General features: G+C 39.4%; 1 protein-coding gene across 3 annotated transcripts in view; it reads right to left on the bottom strand.

Annotated features, from left to right (window-relative positions):
* The window catches only part of adcy7 (adenylate cyclase 7), a 51,459-nt gene that overhangs the window by 13,008 nt on the left and 21,926 nt on the right, over window positions 1-16,525 (bottom strand). For all 3 annotated transcript variants that reach the window (XM_046413965.1, XM_046413890.1, XM_046414040.1), the window contains 9 exons: window positions 15,294-15,967; window positions 9,027-9,224; window positions 8,535-8,699; window positions 7,880-8,029; window positions 4,696-4,856; window positions 2,180-2,291; window positions 1,670-1,797; window positions 948-1,106; window positions 445-577 (listed from right to left, as the gene is read on the bottom strand). In XM_046413965.1, coding sequence (XP_046269921.1) covers window positions 445-577; window positions 948-1,106; window positions 1,670-1,797; window positions 2,180-2,291; window positions 4,696-4,856; window positions 7,880-8,029; window positions 8,535-8,699; window positions 9,027-9,224; window positions 15,294-15,458 — 1,371 coding nt within the window. In that variant the 5' untranslated portion in view covers window positions 15,459-15,967. The remainder of the gene's footprint in view (window positions 1-444; window positions 578-947; window positions 1,107-1,669; window positions 1,798-2,179; window positions 2,292-4,695; window positions 4,857-7,879; window positions 8,030-8,534; window positions 8,700-9,026; window positions 9,225-15,293; window positions 15,968-16,525) is intronic.

The following is a 16,525-nucleotide window of genomic DNA, read 5'->3' as shown; positions in this document are numbered from 1 at the left end:
GCACAGAAGAGTTTTATGTACCAAATCTGGTAAAAAGTAGGGCAACTTTGTAGGCTGAGAGATGAAGAAAATGGTTTTGAATTTAATATCATTGGCAGTAAATCTGTGTAGCGATGGGTGTGGCTGAGACTGACAGATCTGTTCTGAACTCAAAAGTTCAGAGATCCATGGGGGAAAAATGCTCTTGTATGCATCATAGTTCATTCCAGGAGAAACAGATTCACAAATTGTTTCAAAATTATATTACATTATCACTATAACCATTACAATAGATTATATCATATCTTAACTATCATTTATAGCGTTTGGAGTACAACACAAAAGAAGACCTTATATTGTCAAATATCACTCAAAACATGTCATCGCAGGTTTTTAAGTGCCTTACCAGATTAATATAATTAAGTTTCTCTATTTCCCTATTTTTAGTATGGAGAGAGAACTCACCCGTGGATCAATGACAAGGTAGGTTCGGACATTGAGCTCTTTTAGGTAGGGGTCCCTGAGATGCCCATTGCCCTCTTCCACTTCGTAAGCTTTGTTTAAGTGTTTTAGCGTCGCCTCTGTGATGTGGACACGTCTAACAGTGAGGGAAAGTACAGGAGAAACAATGAAAGGCTTTGCATGGCATATGTATTTACTTTCATCAGTGACTGAAAAGCCCTTGTCATGGATGTTATGGGCTGACTGTAATGAATGATTAGCATTATAAATATTGCAATATTTAACATAATCTAATTAGCTGAAATCTAATAATAATATGGTCTAATCAAATAATCGTAGCCTTCATGTAGTAAGGAATGTTGTGTGTAGTTTGATGTTTCACTATAATAGTAAGGCTGCATGAACCTTAGGCAACCACAGCTTGTGTAAGGAAACAATATGACACATAGGTTCAGTATAAAGTGTTAGAAAACTTAAGTATAAGATAGATAAGTAGCAAATGTTACCCTGGTAGGCCTCCTGACTCCATGTGATTGGCCAGCGTGACATCATGTGACCAGACGTCAAACTGCCATTTACGAAGTCCAATCACGCCGCAGAGCACGTTGCCTGAATGCACTCCCACTCTCATGTTAATATCGACTGTTGTGGCCTCCCGTACCTGCCTGGAGGGGATTCACAGCAATACTAAAGCTCAGAGTTGCTGAAGGTTGTTTCTGAGTGCAGGACACAGTCCTTCAAAGCACAATAACAGCTGGACAGCATAACAATACATATTTGCATATGTGAAATTTCAACAGAACCTCATCACTGATTTAAAGTTAAGGGTCCTTTCAGTTTTCAGAGTATACTATCAGGGTAATGGCTTCTGTTCTTGGAAGTCCATTCAGGTCCTATTCTCAACACCTGATTAAAAAAAACACCATCTACTAGAGTAGAGTAAACACACATTCAGACTTTCCTTCTGTTGCAACACATTCTTTAAAATGACATGTCATTTTTTACATGTGACATTCCAGACGTTACCGTACAAGATTTTTTTTTTTTTTTTTTTTTTTTTAAAGCAAGACAAACTGCTCCTCCCTAAGCAGAAGTCAGATAAACCACACAATTCACTGAGAGGTTCAATAAATAGCATTTGAGACATTTCTTTTTTTTTTTTTTTACACAATTCATCTCAATTATATGTTTCAATGAGAGTTGAGGGTGACGGTTGGTATAAACTCACTTGATGGCTTCACACATGTCCAAGCCCATTTTGACGCAGTTCTTGGCATGTTTAGGCAGAGAGACCGGCAGCCCTGACACACAGTAGTAACAGTCTCCAAGGATCTTGATTCTCATGCATTCATTTTCCTATACGGAATGAGAACGAAGAGAGGAGGAACAAAACACAATTAAGTTGCATCCAACTTATTTAAAAATTGAATGGTTGCATAAAATGAGCGTGATCAGATAGACGAGATGTAAGTGCACACATACCAACACATGGAAGCTGCTCAATACAACCACAGTGCTGTAGTAGTGCATTTTATATGTCTTGGTCATGGCTTGATAAGAAGAGAATGTTTCCCTGTACAACATCCAGCACAGACTTTCTAAGCTAGTTTGAGGTTTAGCAGAAATCTTCTTGTCCCAAATTCACTACTCTAATCTCTACATTATCACTGCTACAATTGCTTAGGTTCAGAGGCCAGTTTGTAATAAAGGCATAAAGAAATTCTGAAAGACGACTCACCTTGGCAATTTGGTCAAACTTGCCAAACAATTCATTGAGCATAATGACCAGCTCTTTGGGAGAACAGTCACTGGCCAATCGGGTGAAGCCAACAATGTCAGCATAGAGAATGCTGAAAGAAAAAAATAACACAATGAGAGTCTAGCACATTAACACATAACATCCAGACAACCAGCAGGCAAGACCTCACAGAGACCAGAATGGGTGCTTTCAGGTTTGAGTTATGACATTTCACTTCACCACAATAGACAACAGCTGAGCAATGCTAATATATCCTTGTCATTCCAGCCTATCTGTAATTCCTTGTCATTTACATGTCCAGTTTGCAAACAAAAATAAATACTTGGAGATCATTCCATTGCAGTGACATTTTCAGTAAGTCAGTCAATTTTACAAACTGGTGAGAATCACCCGAATGCACTGTTTGCAATAAGCAAGTGTGGACTGGAGCAGAGCCTTAAGGCTCACGCCGCTGTGCTCCCACTTCGGGCCTCATCTTTTCAACACAGCCTTGTTGGCAAATTATGAACCCCAGAATTTAGACAAAGGATTTCAAGCAAAAAGCTCCTGACCCACCTGGCATTAAACTCTAGTAGAGCTGATTGGTGATTGATTAAAAGGCCTGTCTGGTTCTTCCTGTCTGCCGGTCAGGAGACCACAGACAGACACAAAGATCTCATCTGACCTCTGAAAGACCCCGACACCCAAGGACAACTTTGGTAAAAAGCCCACATAGAGTACCTGACCTGGCTGGCCACAGTGGGAAGCGGAACTCTTGCCTGAGTGGACTCCATTCTCATCTGAGCTAAATTACATGTCAAGAGCTGTGTTACAACAATTATGAACAATGCTGTGCACATAAATTTCAGAATGATCTGATATATTTGAATTTGAGCTGCCCATTATGTACATAAAAAGGCAAACCACATAATATCCACCGATCTCTGTGTGTGACACAATTATCCACAGAGCATTCCATGTAGTGTTCTGTTGCATGAATTTAGCCTGTAATGCACCACATCCAGCTGACAGGTTGCAGCCTGGCCAGAATACAACTGTGGATCTGTCGACCAGCAGAGGGACACAGATACTGCACCTGATTTGACCTTGTTCCACTGCTTGAGTGAAAATGGCCAGGTGCTTCATGAGACAGACAAAATAGCTAGTGGCTGGTCTGACTGGGGTAATTATAGGGAGAGGTCAGGGATGCAGCCTATCATTCAGCATGTTCTTACTTGGTCCTAAATGAACATGGCTGACACCTGAACAAAGACCTCTTGATTAGCTGAGGAGGTTTAATGTTTACAAATTCCGAAAGAAAAAATACCTTAATAAAAGAGACAAATCATTTTCTGTCTATTTTTGCTGCCTGTTTTGTTTTTTCCTGTTTCAGTTGAATTTTACAGCTGCAATACATTTTTCAATGAAAGCAATCAATAAAATTGATCTTTAAAATAAAAATGGAAAAATAAATTGCATTAAAAAAACTACTGAAGCTAAAGACCAGCTAAGCCTTACTCTTAAGATACATTATAATGTGATTCCGCAGAAGCTCAATCTTGTCTACATTTATCTGAAAAAAAAAAAAAAAAAAATCAAGAGGTGGTCTGGTAAGCCCTCTGCCAAAGGTCAGTTTAAGCCATCCCAATATCTGTCAGCACTTTCTAAATTAATGAAACCCTCATAAAACAAAGAGCTATAACTGGGTTACTGCCCTGAAAACAAACAGATATACTAATCACCATCATTACAAGAAGTAGTCGGGAAACTCTGCTTATCGTGTGCACTTTTTTGTGATTGCGCAGCACATATTTTATAAAATGATGTGCATATAAAACACAAAAATATAAGCATACCACAGAACGACTGAGGATTTATAAGATTGAGAATACAGACAAAGTAGAGAGACAGCAAAATAAAATCTGTCCAATTACTGACTGTACTCTATTGACCCCCACAGGGAAATTCTTTTCCACATCAGGCAACAAACAGCACACACACGTGAATGACGTACAATGACAGACAGCAGTATATGCCCATGCTAGTTCAACAGGGCCTATTATTTAAGGTGCGTATTACTGCAGGAATTGGGGTTTTCCCAAAGGGAGCCCTTCTACACCTGAGTAGTGCATGGTATCCTGTCCTACTGAGGTTGGAATGTGTGCACTGGCCTAATTGATTTCTAGTTTACACAACTTAAGTCTTTGATTCTGGCCTAAGAATCAGTCTCCTGTTATGAACTGTAAGCAGAGCAGGTTCAGGTCATGAGCAACTGGTATTTTTAAACATGAGACAACCAACAGAATTACATTAAAATCTATTTAAAAAAACATGAATATGCAGAAGGACATCTGAATGTCCTCAACAGGTTTTGATGGTTGATCAATAAGACAGGCTTTCAAACCTTCCCTTTAAGTGCAAGGTTTAACCAGGCTTCCATGATGAGGTGATCCTTTAAGTCTAATTAATGAAAATCAATGACTTTCCATGTTCTTTACGGTGGTTTGTGGTTGTACCTGACATTCTCATGCCTCTTGACATAAAGACTGTGGAAGTTGTTATCCTTAACGAGTCTCTGTTGCACTTCTATGTCTTTACAGTCTTGTAAGCGCTCCATGATTGCCAGCTTCATCTTCATGGATATGTAGACAGGCAGCACAGACTGTAGTAGGTTCTCCTGCAAACGCACACAATTGGTTATATAATGGTGAGCCAGAAAATAAAGCTTGTTTGACAGTCATAGACATTGTATGGTGATGAAAACTCTGAAATGAGAAAAAGGCAGCCAGAATACACACACACATATACAAGTATGAACACAAGCACACAAGACTCCCAGATCCACCTCATCATTACACTCTTTAATATCCAGCTATGAAGTTTCGTCTCAACAAGCATCTCATTTTCAATTAGTCGTATTAGTGCTTTAGGACTGTATCCACATCCTTAAACTTTCAACTGGAGCTCACAGCAGGGGTGGTTTACCCAGGAACCAACTTGCTCATACAAATTTAAAATCATAGTGGTACTAGTGCATTAATGCACTCAAACACTGTACTATTAAATACCATAATCACCACATCATGTAGCAAAATAACCTGGGGCCTGGCAAATGTTCACTGGCTTGATATAGACAGGAATCAGAAGAGGCAACTTCTCTAGAAATGATTAATCTCTCGTCATGTCACAAGAGTGGACTCAGGCTATATCATCTGATCACACTGGCTGAGTCGAGGCTTGATAAATTAATCCATTGAATGCTTTTACATTATACAGTTGCTTCAAATTGCTTTAGAGTGCCTAAGCATACGTAAATAGAAACAAATGTTAATATTTTAATGTGAACTGAAAATGAAATAAAAAAGATTAGAGTAGTCAATCCTGTGAGTCATTAATATGGATTTCAAACAATAAAATCTGGATTTTGTGATTTCCTTTTTCCTGTTCTTTCTTTAATATTTGCACATGATAGGTCATGTGGGATGAGGTGTGTGAGTGTGTATGCGTGTGTGTGTGAAGAGTTATGTTCAATTTCAAAGGGATTTAGTTCTGGGCTTGAGCCAGGCCACTTAAGGGCATTCACATTCCTGGACTGAAACCATTCTAGTGCTCATTTGGCTGTATACATATCCAATATATCAGAAGCAACTCCTGAACAAACTCCTGCATCTAGCTCTTTTCTTGGTTCCTCCTACCACCTTCTTCCTCCATGATTCCCCTACCGCACTTCATGGCAAACAAGGTGTGTTACACGGCTACTCATTGTCCATTTTTGGTCTGATAGTGCTTCACATTACAGCAAAAGTTCAGATTAGTTTTAAACAGACCACATGATCTTTTGCTTTAACATGTCAGAATTTTCCATGTGGCCTTTTTGCAAACACCAAGTGTGCTGTCGTGAGCCTTTTATTTCCCTGGAGTGTTCCTGGACACTCTCCAGGCTGTAGAGGCATCTCAAGGATCTAGAAATGATGAAATTGTACCTTAACTTAATTTGGAGGGATGCTGCAAAGAGGTGAATATGTTTTGACTGAAAACATTCCTGGTCTTCACCTTTTGTAATTAATTTTTTTGAAAAGCTATAATAAATTTGGCATTTAACCATTTAAACTTTTTTTATTTTTTTAAATCAGGCTGTGAAAACACAAAATGTGGGAGAGGTCGAACGGGTTGAATACTCACATAAGCAATGAATTTTGTGTGTATGTGTGTGTGTTTCTGTCAGTCTGTAAGAATGTGTTTGTGTGTGTGTGAACGTGCAATCTGAACTGGTCCCATTCACTCAGGCTGACCTCCTACAGGGTTCAAATGACTCTTATAGCTCCCCTGAGTTTGAAACTGGAAAACTCACCTTTCATAAAGTGGTCTTTGTATTGATAAAGTTGGGCAGCTGCAGGTGGTGTCACATGATACAGTGCTGCTGTAAATGTTATCTATTAGCATGTTCTCCCTGTGTCTGCGCGGGTTTTCTCCGGGTACTCTGGCTTTCTCCCGCACTCCCAAAAACATGCACATTAGGTTAATGAATAGATGGATGTATATTATATATCCTGAAAAAATGTGTTGTCTCTCAGGGCACACAGTGACACACATTCCCTTTGATTTATGGGAAAGCAGAAGGTGTGTAGGGGATAGGAGCGTTCAAGAGAATTTCATCAGCACTGGTTTTAAAGAGGAGTGCTGGAACAGTTTGGAGCTTCCTCCACCTTGTTCTCTTTAATGCCCCAGGCTCCTTTTTCAGCCCCAGTTCAAACACCACAGGGAGTTTAACGATTTGTTAACGATTATATCATTCCTTTCTGTCCTGCTAGGCAACACAGCAGTTTCACTGTCAGCATGTTTTATGTCCCCATCCTAAGCAAAAGTCATAAAAATTGACAAAAAGGGAGAATTTGTTTCAGAAATTCCTCTGAAATCAAAGCAAGTTAGCACAGATGGGTCTAATTTAAAAGGCATCACAGAAAAATCTAATTTGAGAGGGATTTGTTAGTTTCAATGAAAACATCCAAGGGAGAGTCAACATGAGGCCAGCCAAAGGAAATGCTTAATGATGAAATAATATTATAGGAGTAGAGAAATAACAATCACTGACAAACTATGTTCATCATTTGTCTGTAAAGCTTTTCCTCTCACTAAAAGTTACTAAGATACAGATGATGCAGTAAAATAAAGATGATCATCACAATTGGCTTCTAATATACAGTATGTTTTTCACTGTAATGAAACTGTGGTATGCCATCCCTTTTTAATAAATAATTAACCATTACTCTCTAAAAGCATGTATGGATGTAGTGTGGGCTAAATTCAACCAAGTGTGTGCAATGGGAGATGCGGTCTTAATAATCATAAAGATAAACGGTCTGTAATGACTCTTCACTATTTACATTTCACCTGATTTTTTTTACTTATATCTAAGGTAGACCGAGATATTTTTCTTTCGTATGTTAGTAAGCAATTATTTTGTTTCATAATGCACGGGTTGATTGTTGTTACTATACCTTTCTTATGGGGACTGTTACAGTTGGATTTTTATAAAAATGTATAGGATAATCCAACATAAATATGATTAATCTAAAAGATACTTACACACGTGTAATGAGCCAAACTTTGAAATGCTTTGGTAACATACTGCATGATTTCATATTTAATGGGTTCAGACAGAGTGTAACTATTCTTTGATAGCCAGCGTGTTTCACTAACCTGCTGTCTCTTTTCGATCTCCAGCTTCATCCGCATGCTCAGACACCTCAAGGTGTCCTGAAAGGTCTGCCTTAGCGTTTTCTCCATCAGGACCTTATGAAAGGCACCCACCACACTGCCACACAGGAACACCACTGCATTGGACAGCAGCTACAGGAACAGACACGGTAGCAGATGTCAGAGCTAAAATGGAAACAGTATTACACACACACACACACGCGCGCATCTGTCCCTGGATTACATTAGAATTTAAGAAATGGATTAGAATTTAAGAAATTACTCATTTCCTCTGTCAGTGGCTTTGCTTTCATATTTAGTTAAATTTTCTGGATCTGGCCAAATGTTATATATTCAATTTTAGCTTTTTATTGTCAATACATTTTATTTTTAACATTGTGGATGTTTATCTCCACTACCAAACCAACTACTGTAGTGTACACAGATAACTGTGAACCACACTCAGTCTTCCTGTCATTTATAGGGGGTTATAAACCTTCTTTTAAAATAACTGCACGTTTTATTCTAGGCAATATGTTATATGAAACTTAATGATAAAGAATATTTACACAAAAAAAATGAACCCCCGCTTCATAAAGGAGATTGTAGCATGCTAACATTTCTAGAACAGCATGGAATTACGCCCAACTGGTTCTACCTGGTTGGTAAGGTCAGGAATGGGTGTATTGCTGTAAATCGTGAGGCGCAGTGTGAGGACCATGATGTGGGACAGTGAGGAGACGATGCTCAGCACCACAGCATACCACAACTGGAATGGCAGCATGGTGTACACGGTGAAGATGATGAAGAGGAAGAAAGGCACCTGGAAGCAAAAAAAAAAAAAATCAATCACTGTGTACATTGTGTGTGTTGAGTATGATTGCCATGGTGATTAGTTTGCATGGCCTGGACGGGTCATATAGATATATACATATACATACATATATATATATATAAAATATTAATCTGAGGTCTTGTTTGTGGATATTCTGGTTTATCCAGGTCATACCTATCTAGCCTATTCTAATCTTGATGAGCATAAACTGATGAATTCTCTTGGATGAGGCGAAACGTTTTCAAAGACACACAAGTCAAGCATCGATTCAATCTGTTTGAGGTAACCTGAGGTCGACTTGAAAGATGAGGTTACCTGGTCCCAAGGCACGATGATGGGGCCGCTGAAGATGAAGGTGTGGCCCATGGCGAGATGTGTGGCCCATATAATCAAGCCCAGCAGACGCCTCCATCTTTGTGATAGCATTTCCGTACACACCAGCACAAATACGGCCAGAAACACACACAGGCTGCTGCTCACCACACTCACAAAGGCACAGTGTTCCAGCGCGCTCTGCTCCAGCGGCAAGGGAGAAAGAGGAAAACATTTTTTCTTACAGAAAAGCTGTCTCATTTCTTCATCATAATTCTTTCAGACAGTGTGAATAAGGGCTTATTTGTTACAACCGTTCACACTCATGCTGATTTCATGTGTCTGACATATCTCTTATTGTCTGTTTGACAGTTTACTTGAATTTGCACTGTATGCAATTCATGCAATGGTATTTCACACAGTCATATTAAAATTACTATGTGACAGCTTTAACAGAAAAGAGTTGCTGTTTTTATAAATTATTAAGACAACTTTATGCAACAAACAGACCATGTACTTGCTGTCTGGTGTGCAGGTATGTCAACTGCAAACACTGAGAAATGTGTACGTAATGCAATAAGTGGGTAAGTGTCAAAAAACATTTTAAGAAGAACCTCATCATCCCCGACTGGTAAGAGTTTACAAGATACAACCTCAAACCGGGACCACTAGTTTTAAATCAACACCTTTACATATCTCAACACGTAAAGGTGGCTTCAGCAAATCGGTATACTGCAAAGCTACTGTATTTTTTTTTTTAATGGCAAGTCTGCTATTTTATCCACCCCTCTGTGTGTATACTTAAATCTACTGTAAAATGAATAGAACGTTTGCATTTTAATAAGTTACTGTGAGTAAGAGTAAGAAAGAATAAGAAAACCACTCATAGTCGGTATATTAAGGCTTAACGTCCCATTTTTTTCCTTCACATCCGTCTCTACATCATGTCCTGTTTGTTCCAGGCCACCGCCGTCCTGATTGGACTACTGTACAGTGAGAAGCAAGCATGAGAGAAAAAGACTGTGCACATGAATGTGCCTGAGGAAGCCTGTTTGTGTCTATGTTCGTGTCAATATCTGTGTGTGCTTTGCATGTAAATGGCTGCATGACAGCAACAACTTGTGTTTGTACCAGTGTAAACATGTGTGATTGTCTTGGGAGGGAGGGAGGGAGAGAGAGAGAGAGAGAGAGTGGGCGTCGGAGGGAGCGCACGAGAGAAAACAAGGGGTTAAAAGAGCACTCAAGAGTGAGACAGACACACAAAGTTGGTGTTAATAGATCTCTGCTCAGAGAAGGCCATCTCTGCATTGTACGTTGAGCTTTTTGGTTACCATGGCAGCACTGGAAAAGGCCAGATCTCCACTAAAGCAGTTTCTACTCCCTATGTAGCCGTGAGTCTTCACAAAACCTTTTGTAGGTGGCAAAGGAATTATTCTATATGAACAAGAGCAAAAAGCGTGCCAGATACAGCTGTAATGTTTAAAGCGTGGAACATCGAGGAGTAGAAAATTCATATGAAACCAAACATACTTTTCTGCAATATTTTCACACTTGACCCTTAAAATTCCCACTTGTATTACTTCTTCTATTTCATGCCATTGTCATATCTTTCTGTATTTATGTCTGCAGTTTCTTACTAATCAAAAGCTATATTTATACATTTCAGAAATGGTCCTATTGTTCCTGTCCTGTTTCTGCCAGTAAAACATATTCCTGCTGTAAAATCACCGGGGCAAAATCCTGATGGCTTTAAACACTGTATACGTCTCATTTATTACTAAACATGTTTGATAAAATCAAGTGAAAATTATGTTTCCTTACAATAAGAACATCTCAACTACCAAATGATTTTAAGAAATTATAGACAACAAAGACAGGGGTCAGAGATGCAGTGGCTGACATGACAAAACAAGAGCAGGTATGGAGCACACTGAAATACGCATTCCACAGATATTACAACAAACACATTCACTGAATTTAGATAGATACCCAAACAATAGGCTGCTCAATAACATCTCTCCATCTAGTCAGGGTCTGAAATTGGGGTCATGAGAGGCACTTGGAACATGGGTTCATCCAGTTTTCCTCTCAACATTGCTCTTTATCCGATGTTGATTGAAGAGGAGTTATATAAGTTGACAGTGACTCTCTGACACCGGTGGTCACCCGCTAAAAAGCACCCTGCCCCTCCTTTTGCATTTAACAACAGTGTTATACAAGCTCCATCTCAGCATTTTCTCTTAACTCTTCTGTACCCTTGGCAACCATGTGTGCAGGAAGACAGCTGAGAAGAAAGAGGAAAAGAGCAATAGCAGGAGTGAGTGATGGTGTGTCTGGGGATGCGTGAGGGAGTGAATGACTAAGTGAACTGTGCATATTTAATGCCACAATTTACAATCAACAAGTAACTAAAATGAAGGAGAAAATTGCAGGACATAAAATTGTGTGTGGTTTTACGAGCAAAAGACTAACTTCAAGCGAGTATACACATACTTATGCATGAGTGATAGAACCATTTTAAAAGAACTGTGAGAGTGAAAGATCTTTGTGTACAAGCACAATTACAAAAGAAAGGGAGTGTGCCAGAGTCTGCAGAAACACAATAGAAGGAAGGCTAAGATGGTTTTTCCAACAGGGGAAAGCAATATAATCTTCAGTGATAGAAATTGTCAGTTCACTATATAAACTGCGGGTCTGCCTGACTGCTCTGCTACCTGCCATCATGCCAAAATCAACAGTATGCTACCAATCAGCTGAAGTCAATGAATACCTTCCTTTTCCTGTTACAGTCAGAGTTACGACTACACACTCAAAACTTTGACAGCTACATTATTTTAGCTGCCATTTTCTGTTCCCGTCCTTTTCATTCCATTCAAGTCATTTTCTTCTATCCAGTTTTCTTACAAAGCTTGCAGAGATGATTTGAATTAGTGGTAGTGTATTTAGCAGGGACACTGTGCTTCAATAGACTTACACTTAAGTCTCTGTGTCAGCAGGCATTTCCTCTATCAAAATACTTTTGAGATAAACCGAAGCACTATCAGCTCCAGGGCGATTGTTCTGTGGCTCACCCTGGCCTCTGACCTCTCTGCGGACAAAGGCAAGACAATGTCCTGACAGAGAAGCATCATTAGTATTATTAAATATGTCCCTGAGGTTGTCTGATGGATGCATTTCTATTATGTCTCTTTTCTAATCTAGGGAAAGCAACTGAAATATGCATCCTCTATTTTCGTGTCCATTTCTCCTCAGTGTCCTCTTTCGCATTCAAACAGTTACACAATCACTCACTCATTGTTCTGAGCAGCTGCGCTGGTAATGAAGGGGAGTTAAGTGTTTTTTTTTTTGTAAAGCAGTTGTTAAGGGAAAGGAGAGTTTTTCATTTGTTACATTTTCACAGCCAACCTAAGGATTCAAACTCACCATCCAGTAAGGACGTAACCATTAATCAATTTGATATGCTATATCAATTTAATGTTAAATTACTTAATATGATCAAAGTAAAGTGAAAACATTGACTCACCGTGTCAGTGTTTTGTGATGGTTACAACACTAGTTACTGTAACAAGTCTAGCACCAAGTGCAAGCAGGGAAGAAAAAGACTATAAGGATATGTACTCCTCTCAGGACTAAATCAGATATGTGGAAATATTTCAGAGAAAAGATGGGTTAGAAGTTCAGGAACACAACAAAATCTGACCAGGGATCTGACTCAGCAGTCCACTAACTACTCTTACAATGGCATTAAGAAGGCCAGCCATGTTGTGGGAGAGGAACTGGACTCTCTGACAGTGGTGTCTGAGAGGAAGATGTTGTCCAAAATAAGGACTATACTGGACTTTCCCTCTCACCCTCTCCACAATGTGCTGATCAGCTACGGGAGCTCGTTCAGACTCTTACACCACAGAGCGACACAGGAAATAATTTCTGCCTGTCGCCATCAAACTGTTAAACTCTGCACTGTGACGGACACACTTACTTTTATATATACAATGTATATATTGTTTCACACATGTAAATACCTGTATTTTTAGATTTATATTTATCTTGTTTTTGTTTATCCTATTTTTATATCTTTCACTTTTCTTTCTTGGTCAGGAAAACTGCAAGTGCAACGTCTGTACGAAAAAGAATTTTCCTTCGGGGATAAATAAAGGAATTCTGATTCTGATTATTAGCTGTTTTGTTTGAACAAAGGCTGAGAAAGCATCATTCAAACCCCACTGACATTTGTAGCTACGAATAACTAAATACACCATTTCTCATAAACCCCAGACAGGTGCGGGCTAAACGTCACACCTCAACAGAAGAGCTGAGTCCATGAGAGAGTCAACAAGTCAAAGCAAGCTCAGACATGTCTGTAATAACATCAAGACAGAGAGAGGTAGGAAAGAGTGTTGGGTGAGGTTTATGGATTTGGATGAAACCGAGTTACGATGATACAGGTACTGGCGCTGCTACTTTAGAAGAAATTTCATGGGAGCTATAGTTTTCTGTCAGTGCTCTAAGAGTAAACATTGCTTAAATTTATCAAAATCGTGAATGTTTCAATTTCTTTTGGTAAGTGATACAGTGGATGCCAATTTGTCTCAGAGAATGTAAGAAAGACAGATGAAAGAAATGCGGGTTAGCCTGGACATGAGGTCACAAGTCTGTGACACAGTGTCAACAAAAGCTGAACTTTATACACATTACAAAAGCAGACTATCAATTGGACTGCACTGGACTGTTCAACTGTACCTAATAAAATGGCCAGTGTACCAGTGTACATTTGGCACAATGAAGGTATTTAGGTAGGAAGGTACTTGAGCACTGCTTGCATAACACGGACTAGTTTGTGAGAGGGCTCCCAGCTAAAAGTATGGCAGAGGATGAGTCTTCGGCAACTCAAAGCACAACTTCCAAGGCAAAGACAAGAAAATATGAGGAGGCATATATGGCCCTCGGCTTCACCAGTACAACAGTGAGTAACGAGGAGAGACCACAGTGTGTTGTGCATCTGAAAATACCAGCTTCTGACAGTTTGAAACCAAACAAGTTGAGACGTCACTTGGAAACAACATATCCGGAGCACAAAAACAAGCCAGCTGATTTCATCAGAAAAAAACTAATAAATTGCCTACAGAGTTGCTCAGTGTACAAAGCCACAGGAGGAATTAATACTTCCCCATACTAACAATATGGTTTCAACTATGACTGATGTAGCAATAGCCAGCAAGGCAAAATCAATTTCTTTGAATGGTTGATTGATTGACTAACGAATGAATTACAATGTGTAAAGAGTTTGGAAACACAAGATGAAAATATTCTAATATTCTATTAGATTATATATTAATATTCTAATCTAATCTACTGGATCAGATAAAGTTTGGGAACCACTGGTTTACAGTGACACATTATGATAAAGAGACAATGTAAATGGTATTTTAACACCTGAGTCTTCCTGTGATGAAAAGTGAAAACGTTTGTCGTGACAAAGGATAAATTGTTTGTTTATGCTATATTTTTATGTATTATTATTTATGTAAACTAATATTGATCAATATATCTTTATCATATTTTTAAAACTCACAAATATCAATATGAGCCTCAGAAATCCAGTCTAGGCCAGGTTATAACTAACCATTAGTGGATAGAAGGTAGTTGAATAACTGAGACAGGCTTCTGAAAAATATCATTTTCTTATCTAGAGACACTTAGCTGGTAACTGGACTAGTGATCTGACCTTAGTGGTGTCTTTAATGTGCTTATCTGACATAATTTCATCAATTAGTTGGCAAACAAATACAGCATTTCATGAGAGCGGAAAACGGCAAAACTCTGCTCTAGGTATAAGTATAAGGGCTGGTGGGTAAATACAAACTGTCACTCTTACAAGCATCAGGAGATATATCGATACACATACAGATTAAGTCAAGTTACAAGTTGTTTCTTGCTTCTTTTTGAAGAAGGTAACTATAATTCATGTGCAGCAGTTCACAGGAACTATCAATGATCAATCACTCCACTGCCTCAGTGGCCGCTAATTAGTGGGGTAATGTTACACATTCACAGTCTAATGCGCAGGTTTGGAGTTACCATTAAATATGCCTGCATTGTGAAAAACACAAATATCTTTGTCCATTTATTAAGAAAAACCTCAATGCTTAACAGTGGCTCATGGGCACATAAATGAATTTGTAACACTGTGTAAATTAAGGCAACCTACAATACCTAAACAACCAAACTGCTGTCTCAGTTTTCAATCAGCAAGTGTAAATGAAGACTCACCAGATGAAGGGAAAAGAAGAGAATGAGGAGGATCACACAGACGAGCATGGAGAGGCCCAGCAGGAGCACCAGTGGCTGATACTGGTTGTTGCAAGAAAATTTGCGGTACAGCGCCTCATTTTTCAGCTCCTGGTCATTCAACAGGTACTTCCCCTTGGCTGGCATGGCTTACACTTCTTAAAGAGACATATCAGGTGCTTACAAGTTGCCCCAGAGTACAGGAGTAGGTGTCTCCACAACTTTTCTGTGCAAGGGCTTGAAGTTTGTCCAGTGAAACTTGTGTATTTCCTTCAATGTGGCATCTTGAATGTTGATGTTGCTTCTCTCAAAGCTTCGTTGCAACTCTCTCCACTAGTCTTCCTCTGTGTCCCTGTCTCTCTCCGATTCTCTCCTCTTCGCTAGTCCTTTTGTGTCTCTTCTATCCTCTGTCTGGTGTTGGCAGGCTGACCCGCTTCATCCTTTGCCAGCTACTGTGTCGCTCCCTTCAGTGGGTTTGAGTAATAAGGCCGGGGCTGAGAGACACAGAGGGGGAGGGGAGTTTAAGAAAGGGGAGGAGAGGGATAAGGAGGCAGTGTAGGAGGAAAACAGGAGGTAGCGAGGGCAGCAACAAAGGTCATCAGTGATCCCACCAGGTCTCTGGATGTAATGCAGCAGTGAAGTCGGAAGTTCCACTCCTTAGGGGCACATGAAGAGAAAAAAAGAAAAAAAAAATTATTTTCAAGGGTTTGGTGGCACACACACACAAAACAAACACTGTTCAAGGCTTAAAATTAAAACAACATTTTATTATAATACTACCATACTTTTCATGGCTGTATGCAGCATAAAATTTGGCTCAACTGATCTGAAAAGGAGCATTTCTGTTATGTCTGAAAAAAGCAGAATGTAACTGGGTTCCTCATGTGACTCACTGGGAATACTGTGAGAGTAAAGACATAAATATCCGGATCCCTCAATAAACACATGCTTATTCATACCTGAACTCCGGAATTTCCACAATCCAGAAAGCCCTGTCTATGTTTACTCCAGTTTCAGTTTGGCCAGAACGTTCATAAAAAGCAGCCAGAATGATGGGACGCACTGTCAATGACAGCAGTCGCTTTGGAGCCATTTACTGAACATTTACTTCAACATGGTGGAATGGACTTCTGTATAGCCACAAAGCACACAAACCACTTTATTCTCCCCAGCTGAAATAACAAACAATATAAAACCACAGCCAAGAGGAAAGA

Source organism: Scatophagus argus, chromosome 1 (assembly GCF_020382885.2).
Source record: "Scatophagus argus isolate fScaArg1 chromosome 1, fScaArg1.pri, whole genome shotgun sequence".
NCBI lineage: Eukaryota > Metazoa > Chordata > Actinopteri > Scatophagidae > Scatophagus > Scatophagus argus.
This window is presented reverse-complemented; position numbering and strand designations above follow the sequence as displayed.